Source organism: Akebia trifoliata, chromosome 11, assembly GCF_017979445.1.
Source record: "Akebia trifoliata isolate Shusen 1 chromosome 11, ASM1797944v1, whole genome shotgun sequence".
NCBI lineage: Eukaryota > Viridiplantae > Streptophyta > Magnoliopsida > Ranunculales > Lardizabalaceae > Akebia > Akebia trifoliata.
The window spans coordinates 47,151,054-47,170,256 of NC_141385.1; the positions used below are offsets into that span (position 1 = coordinate 47,151,054).

Sequence of the window (19,203 nt, forward strand, 5' to 3'; positions counted from 1 at the left end):
CACAAGCTAATCCTTATTTACATTAGACATCCCAAGAGCACTTCCTTTGTTTGAAACTAGTGACATGCCTCAATCTTCTCTCAAAATTGAAATGACCTAAATACCCCTCCTTTTCAACTTCTAGCAAAAAACACTTGATTTTCACCCTTAAAATCTATCATCTCCAATCTCTTGGATAATTTTCTTTTACCCTCTACTCTTCAAATTTATAATTATATTTTTCTTCAATCTTAAAATCTCAATAACAATATAGCCTATTCGGGGATGTAGAAAACAATAGACTTTAAAAATAAATAAAAAAATCGAAAGATTTCCTACAAGAGGTTGAAGATGACAAATTTTAGCTAAATGTTGAAGACAAAGTACTTGAGCCATTTTCAATTAATCTTTCAAAGTAGACGCATGTTAAAGTCAGAAAGCTATAGCTTCAGCTTGAAAGCACAAGTATCTCAAATATTCACCAAAACCTAGAGGTGTTTGTCTAAAGAGTCGTTCTAAATGACTTCCTTCGACATTACCCTTAACACTGCATTAACATGGCAGTGGGCCAAGAAACATAGATTTTTTCCTTGAGATACAAGAAAAAATTATGTGGTTTTTGCACACTGCCACGTTAACACAATGTTGAAAAGAAGTTCAACATTTTTTTTTTAAATCACATATTATTTATTATAAATACATAAATTTACTTAAATCTTTATTTCCATCTCTTATCCCCAAATAATTAAAGAGCTAATTGCCCCTTTTTGGTAGGAGTATTGTAAGGGGTTTTTTTAATCTCCCACTCCTTGAGATTTGTACTAAAATTTATGTTTCTCTCTGATCTTCTTCTTCGATGAACCTCCCCCTTTTGGATTGTCTTCTCTGTTGATATTTACCTGAAAAGACACTAGTGTGGTCCCAACAAAAGAATCTTCGATGATCAAGTCATAACTTGATGAAAATTGCAAAGCAATTAATAGAAAATAAGAATAAGAGAATTATGTGCGACTTGTGCCTTGAGGCTTGAGTGGGAGAAATCTCCTTATTTATAAATTAGACTAATCAAGGGAGGTAGTATACTCAGTTCTAACCACTCTCCCGTATCATCATGCATTTAAGGAAATTAATGTCCTTAATGCATTGATAGCAATAAAGATACATTCCTCATGATTCTTGTAATTTATATGAGGAGTAGCCTTAAATGTACGACCGACTTAACTCATTGGTTATTAAGTTTCCAAGTTGACTCAATCAAGTTATGTAGTTGTGATTCTTTCGGACACAATATGTAATTTGTGTTACTTGGGTAACTTGACATAAGATTGCATCTTTAATTACTACGTTGGTTTCTCCTTGGCATGGGTGGTTGAACCATCTAGTGTATAATGTTGAAAAGATTGGTCGGCCTAATGGCTGAATTTTTAGTGTTTGTGGAGCTTGTCAAGGGGATGGGTTGGCCTTGGTGGCTGAACGACCTGGTGCGAGGGGACTTGTTGACCAAGCCTCTTAAAAGTCAAGGGGCTTCTTGGCTGAACCTCATATGGGCAAGGGGTGCACTTGACTGAACCATGTAGTGTGAATGGGCATGTTGGCTGAACCTAGTGCGAAGGGGTACATTGGTCGAACAATGTAGTGTGAAGGGGCATGTGCAGGGGGACATTGGCCAAACCATGTAGTGTGAATGGGCATGTTGGCTGAACCTAGTGCGAAGGGGTACATTGGTCGAACCATGTAGTGTGAAGGGGCATGTGCAGGGGGACATTGGCCAAACCATGTAGTGTGAAGGGACACATTGGCCAAATCATGTATCATGGAACATGTGAAGAGGAGGGGTCAACCTAGTTGGTCGAACCTTTTTTCATGGAGCATGTTCTAGTTGGCCGAACCACCTATCATGGAACACATTGAGGAGAGGGGTTGACCAAGTTGGCCAAACCTCTTGGAGTTGCGTTTTAAGGTGGGATGGACTAAGATGCCGAACCACATGGTGATGTTTTATGAGAAGGGACGGACTTAAGAGGCTAAACCTCTTGGTGTACATCATAAGGAGGGACGGATTATAGGCCGAACCTCTTGGTGTGCTTTATAAAGAGGGACAGACTAAAGAGGCTAAACCTCTTGGTGTATATCATAAGGAGGGACAAACTATAGGCTGAATCTCTTGGTATACGTCATAAGGAGGGAAGGACTAAAGAGGCCGAACCTCTTGGTGTACTCGATAGGGGGTTTGACCAAATTGTCCAAACTTTTACTTGTCTTTTTAGGATCGGATCCTTTGGGTCGGATTAGATTTGGTAAGATTTGAATATCTTGATTTGGTGATTTTACTAATCCCTAGGAAGGAATATTTTTTATTCCTACAAATACCAAAAAAAATAATAATTACTTTCTTTTGATGGTCCCATCAATCACGATCAATCATGTTTAGAAAACTATAATATTTTTCTCTTATGGGTCCAATAGATAGAGATTGATCGAGTTAAAAAAGAATGTATATATATACAGCAAATGTGTCATAGATTTTCAATTTGAGTTGCATTATTGGTGGGTGGGTGTGGGTCATGGGTTTTGGATTATCTTAAGGTGGAGACAAGAAACGTCGATTGTGTGTAGTGGTGAGTGGACCTCTTTTACAATCACCAACGATTGAGAAAATTTTATTTTCTTTCCAACGTTAACACCAATTATAATGATAATTATTTTAATATAGGTAATCTAAGTAATTTTTGGTCATATTTGAGATAACCTAAGTAGTGACCATGATTTAAAATAAAATTAAGGAAAACAATAAATAACAATCATTATAACGGGAGTTCTCAGGACCAGGTCCATCTTTTGGAATAGAGTCGCAATTTAGAATGGCATCCCATTTCTATAACAACATTAGGTGTCTACATAGCACATTTTGATTAGAATTCAAATGCATTGGGCTGCTTGAACGGCTTGATTAGGAATCCAATGTGTTTTTAAGCACCAACTAAAGTGTACTGTGTAAACACCTAACTTATTTTATAGGAACCGGACACCTTATTGGATCCTCATTCTTTGGAATACAATGTTGCTTTTCCATAAAGACTCGTGATCCAATACCGTCTCCCGTTCCTATAGAATAAGTTAGGTGTCTACGTGGCATTCTTTAGTCGGTATATAAAACAACTTTGACTCCTAATCAAGCCATTCACTCAGTCCAATGTGTTTATTTCTTAATCAAATTGTGCCACGTAGACACCGTTTTTATCTATAGAAATGGGATATCATAGTAATAATAATTGTTTTATTTAAATGTTTTGATTCTTGAATTCCAGGTGGATGGTTAAAACTGACATGCACTTGTAACCATATGAGCCACAGTGATTATGCTTTATGAAGTTAAATTTTGGACTTTAATTGAGTGTAGCATCGATGAGGATATAGGATGAATGAATGAAAAATTAAAATTGAATCATTCAAGAAGAAAAACATTAAGTAATCCCAATAGGTAATAGATTAAGTGAAATTCATGCTTGATAGTTTGGTTATATATAATAAAGGATGATTATAATCCATATTAAAAATATCTTACAGAAGATTCTAGAAGATGGAGAAAAAGACCTAAAATGATGTAGATTAAGGTAGTGCAGATATATAAAAACTACCTACAATTAACAGCAGATGTAACTTTAGATAGAATTTAGTGGATTAGAAAGATTCATTAAGCAAACTCAAAATTTTGGATTAAGACTTTGATGATGATTATGAATCTTTCTAATCCAAAATTTTTAAAATTTAAAATTCCTTTAGAAACATATTTATTCTAAAATATTTTTTTAATACTATATGTGGATGAGTTTGTCACTACGTAAGGCCATTCCATTATCCTTGTAACTTAAATAACTATAACGAGTCCTTGATTCCCTATAATCCTCGATGAATCGCTGCATTGATAATTGAACTTGTTGATGGTTTCGATTTACATCATTAGCTTAAATTTCTTATGGCCTATTCATAAAGCTCAAGACAGAAAATACTCAAATCATACGAGTAATGAGGCTATAAATCTCTACTTATGGTGATTTATATATATAGAGTCATGATAATATGACTCGCTAGGTGGCATACCCAAATGGCTTCATGACGTGATAAGTTCGCGTATTGTAAATCTGTATGCCTTGGAATACACATTTACACTTCCCCATAAAAAATATATCCCGAGACATACAAATCCACAGTTCTCGAACTTGTCCACGTTAAGGAGTCATTTGAGTATACCACCTAGCGAGTCATATTATCAAGACTATATATATATATATATATATATATATATATATATATATATATATATATATATATGACCATTTTATCTTGGTCCATAAAGTGGTGGGCCAAACATTCATGAGTTATTCTGCTTGGAACCCCACGTGCAAAAGGATAAGGACTCAAATGTCGAAACTGCTCATAGGTGTACAAGATTGAGACTCTTTAATTCACTAAGTGGATCAAAGCCAAAGGTTAATTTAAAGAGGTAACTTTTTACTATCATTTTATTTTATTTTTTCAATCAAGAGAGAAATGTGCTTCATTGTCCATTCATTGTCCAGGGAGACTCATAAAAATACCTAAAGAAATGTAAAAATATTTATTTCTTAATTTTTTTTTTAAGTAATGAATTTTTAGAGAAAAGAAAAAGATTTTATGACAAAAAATGTTTGGAAAAAATACTTCATATTTTACTACAATAATTTATACAACTTAGAAAAAAAATCATGTTCTAACTTCTAATAAAACTTCTATATATAGATTTGTTTTGTGGAATTTAAAATTTTTTCTTCTTCAAAAGATCTATCTTTCTTATGATCCCCTATCTTTTCCTTCTTGATCAGCTATGCCGAAATATTATATCCTTCTTGCGTTCTATAGAGCATAGACATCACTTCCAAGTAATCTATAGTCATAGTTACCAAGTAAATGTACACACTAACTTTTTATTCAAGTCATGGTATTGTTAGCAATTTTGTTTACCAATAGTTCCCTAACAAACAATATGTACTCTTAAAATGTATTTTATAAAGTATTATTCTAATAAGGATCTCTTGAAGTATTATTTTAATAAAACACATGAACTACCCTTGTACCTACCATTTTAAAAGTTCAAAGAAACTGTATTTGTATGAGACGTGGTACATCCACTTTCTAGTGAATATTTGAGATACCTCTTTGTTATAAAATTGATGACATTAAAGAAAAATGATCTAAATGATAATAAATAAAAGGCATCGTTTTTTCTTCCCAAAGCTAATAGTAATTACTCTTAATTGGATGACAATGATGAGGAAAATCGGATTAATTTTTGGTGTAGGTGGACCAATGTAAAATCTAAAGTGTTTAAACCCCTTCATATATTGAATCAACTCAAAAACTTGCAAATCGGCTCAAATAAAAGTATATTAATGTATGGATATTTGAAATATTTTTTTAATATGTTATAATAAATAAAAATATCTTTGTTCACAACAAAAAATATTATATAGAACCAAATAATTCAGTTAAGTTTTTGAACTGACTCGATGAATTTATGAATTGACTCAAAATGTTGGTTCCACCGAGTTTGGGGTCGAGTCATTGCAAAATCAAATCAAATTGATAGCAATGTACAGGACATGGTTGGTGGAGTCGATCCTATTGGAGTTCACAGTGATTCGGGTGCAAACTCTATGGAACCAACTTGTCGAGTCAACTCAAAAATGCACCGAGTAAGGTCAAAAACTTGATCGAGTTATTTTGTTATATACAACATATATATATATATATATATATATATATATATATATATATATATATATATCATTATTTTAAATATTAATTAAAAAAAATTTCATAAAACTAATAACAATTTTATTTGACTCACTTGAGTCCACTCTCAAGTTTTCAAGTTAATTCAATTTGATGGACATTCAACTCAAGTTTTAGACCTTAATTACATTGGTCTACCTATATACTCAAAATAAGTTGGATGATAATCATCATCGTCGACATAAGAAAGTAGATGAAATGTTTTGGGAAGAAAAATTAAAGTACTTTTTTGTCATTTAGATCATTGTTTCCATTAATTTATAAGAGAAGACTGAGGTCAACGGCTTTTCATCAATTTTAAAATATAGGGGTATCTCAAATATTCATAAAAACTTGAAAAGTCCAGGCAAGACATTGTATTTTCAAAGCTGTAGTTGATGGGTAGTTCTAGCATTCTATTAAATAACGTTTGCATGTATCTCAAAGAGTCCATATTTTTGAGAGAGGACTTTTCGGTACATATTTTCAACAAGAATAATGATTTTCTGACACCCTCATCATAGAACCGAAGATCATTTACCTTGGGATACGTAGAATCATAAATATTTTCTTATGTATCATGAGGCAAATGATCTACGGTTTCGTGATGGGGGGGTAGGGGGCATATGTCATAGGGGGGCTTCAGATTATCACGACTCTTTCAACAAATAGGTTTAAGTCATTTTCCCTAGAAATTTTTTTTATTAATAGAATTTTTTTCTCAATGATACATAAAAATGATTAAAAAGCTCGGTATGAAATAAATTTGTGGCACTTTGAATCCTAAAAAACCAAGTTTTTAAAGAAAATTTTCATAAAAAGAAATTAATATTTTTTTAATATAAAGTATCTAATATCAATCTTGTGATAAATGTCCTAACGATACCATTTTTCCTATACACCAACTAAAAGATGGAAGGTTATGATATTTTGAAAAAAAAAAAATGAGCAAAAATATAATTTCTTTTCAATCCAAGTGAGGAAAAGGGGAAAATTATGGATAGATTTGATTGTTTGTGATGAATTCTTTTGAGAGTTTTGTAAATTAAGCAACTTATAAGAATGATTGTAAATGTCTACATAAAATTATGATTTTCTTTAAATTGTAGTACGATCATAAGTTGATATAGGGATTATCTGAAAAATTAAGTGATCGTAATGTCAAATAACAAAGGTGATGGAGTGTGAAACAATGAAAGAATAAGAAAATATAGAACCCACTATAACAATAAAATAAAAAAACTCTCAAAAGAGAAATTTTATTAAATTAAAGGTGGTTTCTGTATTTCGGTTACAATCTTTTTATAGTAAAGAGTTCTAATCCTTGTAAAATACAAAAATAATCAAAATTACTAAAAAAATAGTAAAAACGAACTCAACGTGAAAATAAATACTACTTAATCTACAAAAGTAAGGCATAATCAACGGTGCATTATTCTGATTTCTACAAGTAAAGTTAATAATAAAACAAAATATTTCTAAAGTAACAAAAATTGCCAAAAAAGGGTATAAACGAAGTAATTAGACCTAAAAGTGAAAAGTCCATGGCAAAACTATGAAATGTGAATATCTTGATGATTCCATTCTAGAATGGATCCCATCGCATCATTCTAACTCCGAGGGTCCATGATTTCTATTAGTGCGTTTAGGCCTTTTGTTCATTATAATTATGGTGATCCATAAAATATTGCCATTTATTCTACATTAGAATGATTCATTTCCATTATATATTATAGAGATGTGCATAATTCTACATTTGGTAAGGTCCTTGTGATCAAGACATCGTTAGTCAGGAGAAGTGTCCTAGAAATCAAATTTAAAAAAAAAACAAAAAAGTCAAATTTATGTAATAATTACCATATAGTCGGATATTAATTATATTGTGAGCATGATTGATAAATAACTGAAAAATTATAGGATGTCTTATTAGAAGGTGATAAAAAGTATCACAATACTTACAGAGAATGAATGATTTCATGTTGATATATAAGAAATGGAAAGAACTTGAGGTTATTAGTTATATTAACTTTGATTATTTTGACATGGAGCTAACACGTTTGTCTTATGTGATTTAAAAGTTTCGGATTGAGTTGATTTTTTGTGATGATGATCTTTATGATGAAGAGATCATCCTTATCAAAAATCAACTGAATATGAAATTTCTAAGTCCATAAAAAATGATTTACAAATTTTTGGTAAAAAATTGATAATTCACAATTCTAAACCACTTTTAATAGATTTAAAATTTTCAAACTCGACTGATTTTTTGTGAGGATAATCTCCTCACCATAGAGATCATCCTCACCAAAAATCAATTCAATCCAAAAAATTTAAGCCACATAAGACAAACGTGTTGGCTCCCTAACGTTGACTGTTGAACCTGACCTTATATATATATATATATATATATATATATATATATATAGGCCGGCCAGTAGAATTTGACTGCTAATGTTTAGGAGCCAACACATTTGTCCTATATAACTTAAAATATTTAAATTGGTTTGATTTTTTGTAAGTATAATCTCTATGGTGAGGAGATCATCCTCACACAAAATCGGCCCTATTTGAAACTTCTAACCACATCAAATGTGGTTTAAAATTGTGGATAATCTATTTTTTACTGTTAATTTATAAATTACTTTTGATGAGATTAAATTAAATAAAATAATATATATTATATATTATTTCAAATCGGATATTATCAGATTCGAAATGTTAATATCTGAATCTATATCAGATAAGGATTCAAACATATAAAATTATTCGAATTTGAATTCGATATCCAAAATTTTCTAACAACAATATCCAATTTTTTGAATTCAAATTTAAATTTTCGACTATCCATTGACACCCCTATTACTATTATTATAAAGAGAGGAGACTGAATGGATTTTCGTTTACATCATTTTTAAATTTTTTCAAAAGCACCCTTATATAACTAATGGAAGCTAATGAATTAGCGACAAATCATAGTGAATATTGATTTGACCTATAAGAATAATAAAATTTTAAGTTGAAGCTCCTTTCTTGGCCATCCAATCTGCTGCTCGAGTTGATTATCTCCAAACAAATTTGAATTTCAGACTTTCCAACATTGTCGGATATTGCCAAGGATAGTTTTCATCAAAACGAAAATTAATCAAAATGTAATGTAATGCATGAGATAAGGATGAATGGGTGTTTGCTGACACCATTTGAATAGGGTGGGTCTTTATAGCCACTACTTATTGATACAAATTAAAATTAAAAAAATTAAAAATTAAAAAATAATAATAATATGTGACATGACAAACATTAGAATTTCCTCTTAGATGTTAAGCTAGTCAGCTTAAAATGACATAATTATCTAAACTTTTTTTTTTTTTTTCCAGTTTTATTGGTGAGCTTGTCCAGTCATACTATATAAGACTTTTGGATAAAGTACGATCTAATAATGTTGCAATTATTATTACCTTCTTGTGACCCTATTTAGATAACCATGGAAACGGATATATATGCTTTTATTAAGTGGAAGAGTGTCGTTACGAAACCTTTCTCTGCACATGCGGGTTATTCTTCATGTAGAACCTTGACTTAAATCAATCCAACCCATTCATCTGATAGAGGATCCTTCGTTGTCACGTGCGGAGAACCTCAGTTGAGAGCCTTTGTGCAGTGTCTCCTAACTCAGCTGTAACGTGTGATAAAATTCAACCAATATGCAGTGAGGTGATTTGGAGCGACACTCCATAGAAACCGCTCTCTCTATGCCTTTTTCAAGCTTTTGTGAATGATTGAGGGTTCTGTAACAACGTTAGGTGTCGACCTCTACGTGACATATTTTTATTTGGAATTCAAATACATTGGGCTTCGTGCACAATTTGGTTAAGTGTCACTCAAACAAAAACGTACCATCGAGGCACCCTATTATAGGAATGGGACACCGTTTTGGAACCTATCTCAAAAATAAATTATCAATAGTTTCGAAATATTGGATGAGTCAACTTTGGAATGCCTCAGAAAAAAAATCTCGCCCAGTTGTATTTGAGACTTGGAAGACTCGTTCGAGTCATCTCGTTCTCGGACAAGTTTTAAAACATAAAAACTTAATTCAGACAAATTTCTTTTTGGGTAAACTAAATTTCTTTAGCCATTTTTATTTATTTATAGAAAAGTCAAAAATTATCCTCTACAGTAATTTTTGCAATTTTTTCTACACGAAAAAGATAGAAATAAAACTAAAATGGGTGTAAAAAAAGGAAAAAAAGAGTTAGTTTCCTAATTAAGCAGGACATAAGTCAATAATTTATTTCTTAAAATCAAAATTTGGAGGGAAGTGATCATATGAAAAGCACAATACAAGCTAGGCAACAAATTACCTGAAATACCCTCACTTTAATGCATTTAATGCAATTGGCCATATAAAAATCACAACTAGTGTACCCAAGTCCATTTTCATTTTTGTTGGATGTTTATCTGAAATCCATTTTCTCCATTTCACACCAATCTTAGTTTGGGCCCTCCAGTCAGAATCTCTGCGGTCCAGAATGACTATTCCATTGGGTCACAAACAACTAAAATGTGACTAGAATCTTGGAAGAGAGAGATGGAAAGGGATATAAATGCTATTATAAGAAAAGACAAGGATATATAAATCGCAATCGAAAATTGATGTATATGCCCATTGATCTAGACTGTTCATTGGATGGATGGCCCCTTGGATACATTATACCTAATGGGTCGGGATCATTGTTTTAAATCTCACTTTTGGGTCTCTTCTCATTCGTGAATGAAGAGTTGGTCATCTTGGTGTTTACGATGATTTTTTATAATAAAAAATAAAAAATAATTATTAGTCAAAAAGAAGAAAAAGGCACACAATTGTAGCATTTTGTTCACAAATGAATATCAAGATAACTCGAAAGAGTCATCTTGTTATCAAGCAATTTTAGAACCATGACCCGAGTCATTGCCTTGTGAAGCATGGCATAAAAAAAATATGAAGTACTGACCGCTAAAACACAAAATTCAATGGACAGGATAATTTCCAACAATTAAATGTCATTTTTTAAAGGTTAAGATTTTGTATATATATTTTTTAAAATTATAATGAGTCATTTTTTTGTTAGTATATGAATCCCAACCCAAACCTAGTAATGATTAACAAAATCACATTTTCATTCGCTCAGCTCTCCATGAATAATTTTATAATTTAATTATGTTAATTTATAAATGTGATTCATCACTTTATAACAATGGGAAATAAAATGCACGAAAAAAATTGATGGGAATTTAGATTAATAATACTTTATAAATTTTGTTTAAGAATTAAAATGATAATTTAATCAATTCGAATGTATTTTGAGCAATAGAGAATATTGTAAGGAGGGAATTGTTTCTTCTAAGCAAACAAGTATAGATTAATAGGGAAAAGTTGCAGGTATGACAAGGGCATAGCTCTTATTTTTCCCAAAGAACTGGGAGTCCCATAGTTGTATGGTTCTTTGAAAATAGATTATGCAATTAATTACACAAAATATAAACCCTTGATCTCATGAAAAAGTTGTTGATAAATTGTAACAAATGTCCAATCATTTTAAATGGTGGTCATTACTTTTCTATAAAGGCCATCATTATCACATTTCACTCATTTTTATTCTATCAAAGTTGATAGTCCATTGATTCCGATCTTTCATGATTTATTCTAAAAGCATACGAATTAGGATTGTGTAATTTAAATAAAAAACTCTCATTTCAGATATTTTAAGTAAAATAAAAGTAGAGATCATGAGACATGAGTTTGTGGAGTAAGGAGGTTTGTAGAAATGTGAAAGAATGTATAACTTTTATAGAAATAAAAATAAACCTCTTAAAAATTAAGAAGAAATGATTTAAGTTTGACGATAGTGGTGGTGCCATTGGTGCACCAAAAGATCGTACTCTCAGTACGACTTAAGTTTTGATTTTATAAAGGATGATTCTTGGATTATATATTTACAATGAACTCTAATACTTTATATAAAAAATCAAGAACTATTATAGATAAAATTAAACTCTTTTTAAGTAAGTCCAATATCATCTATTCTAATTAATTTAGAGAGGTATTATTGTTGGGCCAACTTTTACTAATGCTACACTAATTCTTATATGAATCACCAAACAATTGCACACAGTTGGTGTGGCCTTATCAAAAGTTGGTGCGGCAATAGTAACTCTCTTAATTAATCCTGATCATAATGAGGATATACGATGCGTCACATCATACCTTACTACTCCAACACAAGTTAGGATGACAATGGCAGTCCCCAAAATTAAATAACTTGTCCAGAGTCAACTCATCGACCTAGTAGACATCCGAGTCAGTGGAGTTTTTGAGTTTTATGACCAGGTCTGACATCAATTTTGGAGCCTCTCTCTAAACACCAAAAGCTGAGCACCCTTGTAAAGTGTTTCTGTTATTCAAAAATTTCCATCCACAAATCTTAAAAAAAGAAAAGAAAAGACAAGAAGACAAAAACATAAAAACAAATCTGAGAAATCTGAAACAAGTTGTGGTTGAGATCAAATCTCTCCACACTCTCCCTAACACTCCAAAAGCCAGACCAAAACAAGCCAGAGACTTTGCACTCCAAATTGCAAAAGCCAAACCATAAACACTGAAATACTCCTCCCACAAGTCTTTCATGCATTCTCATGCTATCAAATCTAATAATTCATGAAAGAGTGAAAACTGAATGAAAGCTAGTGGTTAAGGTTTAATTTCTAAATTTGAACCTTTGGAATGCTTGCTGTGTCACCTTTGAGAAGTTGTAACGATGAAAGGGAAGGCGAGATGGAGAATTTTTCAAATTGTGGAAATTTACTCGAGGACATCGATTTCGATGATCTATTTGTCGGAATCGAAGATGGAGATGTGTTGCCAGATTTGGAGATGGACCAAGAAATTTTCTCCGAATTTCTCGGTAGTAGTGGTGAGGAATGGAAGGTAGAAGAGAATGGGAGAGAGGAGGAAGACAGAGGTTCGGGTTCGAATTCGAGTGGAGGAGATGAAATTGTGAGCAAAAGAGATGATCAAACAGTTGAGGTGAAAGAGGTGCATAGAAGTCGAAAATCAGCAACACAGACCAAAGGTTCACAAGGGAAGAGGAAATTGAAGGTAAATTATTAATGGGTATGTGCTAACATGAGCTAGTAGATTAGGTTTGCTTCGTATTATATTGTTTCATGGTTTCTGAGTAACCCTAGTAGCACGAATCTTTAATCTAGCACGTCGTTTCCACTCTTGATTTTTTTTATTTTTATATATATTATTATTCTTGTTTTCGATCATAAAATAGTTCGATTTTTTATTTTTGGCAAGGCTTCCACTTCATGCAAGGAATTGCTTCTTTGTACTTCCCATAATTAGGAGAAGAATTCAATATATTGTTATTAAGATGGCTTTGAAATTCCTGTGATACTGTACAAGTTCATGTAGTTAACAGTCTCTCTCTCTCAATTATGAAGTATTTATGGGTTGTAACATATATCATGGGATGTAAACTTGTAAAGAGATCAGAAGAGTCATGGGTGATTCTCTCTCTCTCTCTCACAGTAGTTTTATTGAATTGTGTGTAGGTGGATTGGACACCAGAGCTGCATAGGAGGTTTGTTCTAGCAGTGGAGCAGTTGGGCATGGATAAGGCAGTCCCTTCAAGGATTTTAGAGCTTATGGGCACAGATTGTCTAACTCGCCACAACATTGCAAGTCACCTCCAAGTAAATCTCTTCTAAAGATTCTTGCAGTTTTTGTAGTTTTTAATTTATTTTCATCCTCCTCTTAGTGTCATTTTAGTGTTGGATAATTTTTATTAGCAAAGAAAAATGTCATTTTAGAAGCTAGAAATGAGTTGGTATTATTTTAAGCAATTTTTTTTTTTGGATTTAGTGATTAATTAGGATTTTTTGTGTGTATAGTTTTTCAGTTTTTCTTCTCTTCTCACCCTCTTGGTGTCTTATTATTAGCTAGAGATGAAATGGTATTTCTATGATTATTATTATTATTATTTTGGTTTTTGCGATTCTTAGAGTCTTTGTAGGCTTTCTTCTCTTTTCATCCTCTCGATGTCTTTTTTTTTTTTTTATTTGGTAAGTTGGGGTTAAAGGGATCCCTCCCTAAAAATACTTCTAACGAGTGTAGATACAAGAAAATAAGAAATTGCATGTGGCTGCTGGGATTCTAGCCCAAAGTGGGAGGGGTGCAACACGAGGACATCCTCTTAATGTCTTTTTAGAAGTTTTTTCTTGTTGGGTTGGGGGTGTCTCAAACTCTTTTTAGACATTTTTCTCTTTCTTTTGGTTTGATTAAATAAAGAAAAGGGCTCTTCAAAAGGACACCAAGTAAGCTTTGCTCCTTAGTAATTCATGGAAAAAAACTTCGAGGGCTGTCTAAGTATTTGAATCCTTAAAATATGGTTTGCTTACCTCTTAATTCTTTCAAATTCTAACTATAAATTGTTTAGGCACTCCACTCACATTATAAATTAATAAAAACTAACAGGTTGTTAGATGATAAAAAAAGATAATTATTTTATTAACATTAGATCCAAATTATAAGATTCTAATAGGATTTTTTTTTTGTTTTGATAAGCAAATAATAGTAGGATTTATATATAAGTAAATCTCCATGAACTAATACAATTAATCTAATCAAATATAATCTTTATATCCTAATCTTCGTGAGATGTCTCTATATATCATCAATATACACCTTATTACAATACATCATATACTTTCATATTAGAAAATAAACAATGGTGAAGGAGAATTATGGCTTTGCAGATGAGAATTTTTTTGAATTTTTCTCAGAAATATCGGTCGCATCAAAAACATTTACGAGCTAGGGAGGCTGAGGCGGCAAGCTGGAATCAACGACGACAAGTATATGGAGTCGGAGGAGGAGGAAGCAAGAAAGACATGACCCCATCGCTTGCACCAACAATGGGTTTCCCTCCCCCCACTTCTTTACAGCCTTTCAGGCCCTTGCACGTGTGGGGACATCCGACTGTCGATCAGTCCGTGATGCACATGTGGCCGAAACATCTCGCCCATTCACTGTCACCACCACCCTGGGCACCACACCCACCTCCTGCACCATTGCCAGCCCCAGCGGACCCTTCATATTGGCATCCTCATCACCAACGTGTAAACTCCCTCTCTCTCTCTCTCTCTCTCTCTCTCTCTCTCTCTCAAGTGATTTTTTCTTTTTTCTAGGTACCTACGATTACACCTGGGACTCCTTGCTTTCCTCAAGCACATGCAACAGCGGTAATCATTTGCTCCTAACATATATATATTTTAAAAGAAATAAAGAATATAATCCAAATTATTTATAATCTTAATGCACATATTTACAAATAGAGTCAAATTATCAGGATTTTTTTAAATAATAATCTTGTTCTGTTGACTCATGAAAATGATTCAAGATAAAACACAGGTTCACGCCATGTAAGGGTGAAATCCAACCATCAACATTTATTTCGATATAAATTATCGGGATATGTATAAATCCTGATAGTCAGATTTCACACTTACATTTCCTTGGAGGTAAATGTGTGTTTTTTTCTTGAGTCAAATAAAAAATTGAATTAATGGTAACAATCTGACTACCCCACGTGGCAAACTCAATCGATTACCCTAACGGCCAAGTTCGGGATCTATAAATCTGCACTTCATGAGATACACGGCTGCACTTCTCATAAAAAGATGTATCTCGAGGGAACCGTGTATTTCAAGGAGTACAGATCTATGGTTCCCAAACTCATTACGTCAGGTAGTCAATTGAGTATGCCACGTGGGTTAGTCAGATTATCACGACTAATAAAAATTTTAGATTACAAAATGAGTCCTAATAATGTGACTCGCCAGGTGGCATATAAAATCGACTCCTTGACCTAGACAAGTTAGGAATCTTGGATCTATATGCCTCGTGATATACTTTTTTATGGGAAAGTGCAATCATGTATCCCGAGATGTACAGATCTATAGTTCCGAACTTGTCACATTAGGGAATCAATTGAGTACACCACTTGGCGAGTCATATTATCACAACTCTTACAAAAAAGAGTCTTGATGGTCAGACTCACTTTTTCTACACTCCCTTCACAAAATCATAAAGATCTATCATTGTGTATCCCGAAGCAAAGGATGTACAATTTTGTGAAGAAAGTGTACAAAAAGCATACAAAAAAGTCGTGATAATCTGACGCCCCATCACAGAATTGTAGGTCATTTGCCTCGGGAAACACACGAAAAAGATTTATGGTTAAACGTATAGGCAAATGATCTACGGTTCTATGATGGGGGCGTATGTTAGAGAGGGATGTCAAAAAATCATTATTCTTCTAAATAATCTACTATTAATAATGTATTTATGTTTTACATTCTTTTGAGTTTTGACAAGTGACAAAGTAGCGTAACTATGAACCCACGACTTAGAGGAATTTTAATTTGTGTAATGATTTTCTAACTTAACTCTAATAGAATAAGTCAAAAGCTTATTGACGTGGCATTTGCAAGAACCATAGATTTTTTCCCTTGGGATACAAACTTGAACATGTTAACGGGGATGTGCAGTTGTGTATCCCCAGGGAAAAATCTATGTATCTTGCACATGTCACATCAGTGAGTTTTTGAGTTATTATGTTTGATTGAATTAGAAAATCATCACTTTTAATATACCATAACTATGTGGGACGCCTAAGATAGATTTCTCTTCCCTTCTAATATTTTAAATTAAATCTAGTCTAAACTCGAAGTTAATTTTTTGTGTTTTTTTTTTCCTTTTATTAAAATTTTTGGAGTCGTGATAATATGACTCGTCAGGTTGCATACTCAATCGACTGCTTAACATGATAAGTTCGGGAATTGCAGATTTATACACCTCGGGATACACAACCGTATTTCTCCATAAAAAAGTGAATCCCAAGGTGTACAGATCTACGATTCTCAAACTTGTCAAGTCGAGGAATCGATTGAGTGTGCCACCTGGTGAGTCATATTATCAAGACTCAAATTTTTAGGTATATCCAAATTTATGGGTATTAAAAGGATAAATTTAATCTATATGAGTATAATCTGGTGTATCAATGCATACTTTACTACAATACATCATATTTTCTTGCCATTTAATTGGAGTGAATTTATCCGCTATGAAATACTAGTAATTGATTAACATGACTATGCAGAGGTTTCCTATTCCACCTGTCCCAGGCTTTCCACCCCAAGCTGCGTATAGAGTAGACCACGGCATTGGTATCCCAAGTGGGCAATCTCATTCGCACCCTCCATTTGACTTCCATCCGGTAAGAGCTTCTTCCATTGTCCGTTTTCTCTCTCTCTCTCTCTCTCTCTCTCTCTCTCTTTTTTTTTTTGTTTAACATATTTGTTTTTACGTATGATTGATTTCTCTTTTCCTTTTTTCATTGGTAAGTTGGGGTTGTAGAAAATTCAAAAAAGTGTGTAACTTTTGGCAAAATTTCAATTCCGGTGCATTTTTCATTTTAACTCCCAAAAGATGTTTTTTCAAGCAAGATTGTCATTTTTATAGTCAGCGATCTCGCTAATAAATTACCAGCAAGATTGCAGAGGTAAAAAAGTATCCCTTGAAAAAAGTTATTAGTAAATCTATTCTTAATGAGATCAGTAACTCAATGATGATTGAAATTGAACCTAGGTCTTTGGTATCATCTCCATAAACTTCACCAACGAAGTTAGTTGGTACCTAAAATTTCTTCCAATTTTACTTCTTTAAATGTGCTCCCTCTCATTGCTAAAAAGGAGTTTGTTGGAGATTTGAAAAGAATAATTATACGATTTGAAAAGGTATATGAATTTAATTTATTTTATAAAATCTGAAATGATCAATTCAAGTCTGTTAGGATTGACTCGGGCTTCACAAACTTGGACCTGGCAAGACCTACTAATTGGTAAAGGTTAAATTTAATCCCATTCATATATTTATGATTTCATGGATTTTTAGTACCAAATCCATCTCCTCAAGAGTGGGGCGGCCCATGATAAGGTTATCTGGTTATTGGGTTGAACTATCTTTAATATTTGGTAAGGCTCAATTATCGATTGACCTATCTTTAATTGGTTAGTAGGTCTAGTGCCTGACCTAAATCACTTAGATGTATTTAGATCACATATTTTCTTTTAATACATATCAGGTTGTAAGAGGCTCATGTCTAGCTGTTTGGGCCAATATCAAATATATGGAACCATTTATGACTTTCAAGATTTTTTCATTATTTACAAGAGATTTGGAATAATTTGGATAAATTTGCACAATAATGGTATGAGTCGTGCAGGGGTGACACAAAGGTGACAAAATGATGTGGTGTCGCGCATTACCGTAGATGTTTTTCTACAAGATACAAGTAAAAAGCATCTACGGTTATGTGCATGCCACCACATCATTCTTGTCACATTTGTGTCTCCGTTTGTGTCCTTCCAACATTTTCCTAATGGTATTTATAATGAATTACTCATCCATAAAACATGATTAGCTTGGAGGAAGTATCCAAAAAAATTTATCGACACCAAGCATTTAAAAACCTATACCGGCTTGGCTGTCCGGGGAAAAAAAAAAAAGACACACATGTGCCGGCTTGCTACATTTGTTAAAGTCGGTGAGTGTTAATATCATGACCAAGTTCAGAATCTGCCTTTATCATCTAATTATTAACTACTAACTTTTTTTGCTTAGCAAGAGAAGAAAAATAAATAGATGAACTTTTTTTCCAAATTAAGTTGTTATTTTGAGCTTTTCTTGTAAAGTTATTTTGGGTACTTGAATTACTTCTCCAAGCATCTAAATCACAATTATTTCCTTTGTGATATTTAACAGTCTAAAGAAAGCATAGATGCAGCTATTGGAGATGTGTTATCAAAGCCATGGCAGCCACTTCCTCTTGGATTAAAGCCTCCGTCCCTTGAAGGTGTTATGGTGGAACTACAACGTCAAGGTGTTCCAAAAATACCTTCCAATTGTGCTTCATCGCTTGAAAAGGCCAATGGTGATACGGCCATTTTAGCCTAATAAACCCTAATTCGACGACATGTCCTACAAGTAAATGTATCCCATCCATCTCACATCTCTTTTATTTTCTTTCTTTCTTCCCTCTCTTCTTTATGTGATATGGTTCATGAGTACTTTTTTTATGTTCTTGTCTTGTTATGGACAAGAACTGTTTTTTTTATTAACATCATCATGGACGAATAAGCCAAGAGTTTTTGTAATAGTTGCTATGAGTTATGTTATAATAATAATAATAATAATAATAATAATAATGGTGAAAGTCATCTCTCTCTCTCTCTCTCTCTCGGTCTCAGATCTTAATTTCTACTGCTTGGAGTTAAGAACTTTTCCTTTTTGTTTTTAAGTAGCAG

The 19,203-nt window shown here is 32.8% G+C and overlaps 1 protein-coding gene across 1 annotated transcript; it reads left to right on the top strand.

The window, feature by feature from the left end:
- The first annotated feature begins 12,349 nt into the window (after positions 1–12,349).
- Positions 12,350–19,116, top strand: LOC147392193 (putative transcription factor GLK1). Its single transcript, XM_086460065.1, has 6 exons — positions 12,350–12,928; positions 13,390–13,530; positions 14,620–14,955; positions 15,025–15,078; positions 16,998–17,114; positions 18,662–19,116. The coding sequence occupies exons 1-6, from the start codon at positions 12,554–12,556 to the stop codon at positions 18,851–18,853; spliced, it is 1,215 nt and encodes a 404-aa protein (XP_086316191.1). The 5' UTR covers positions 12,350–12,553; the 3' UTR covers positions 18,854–19,116.
- Positions 19,117–19,203: the final 87 nt, after the last annotated feature.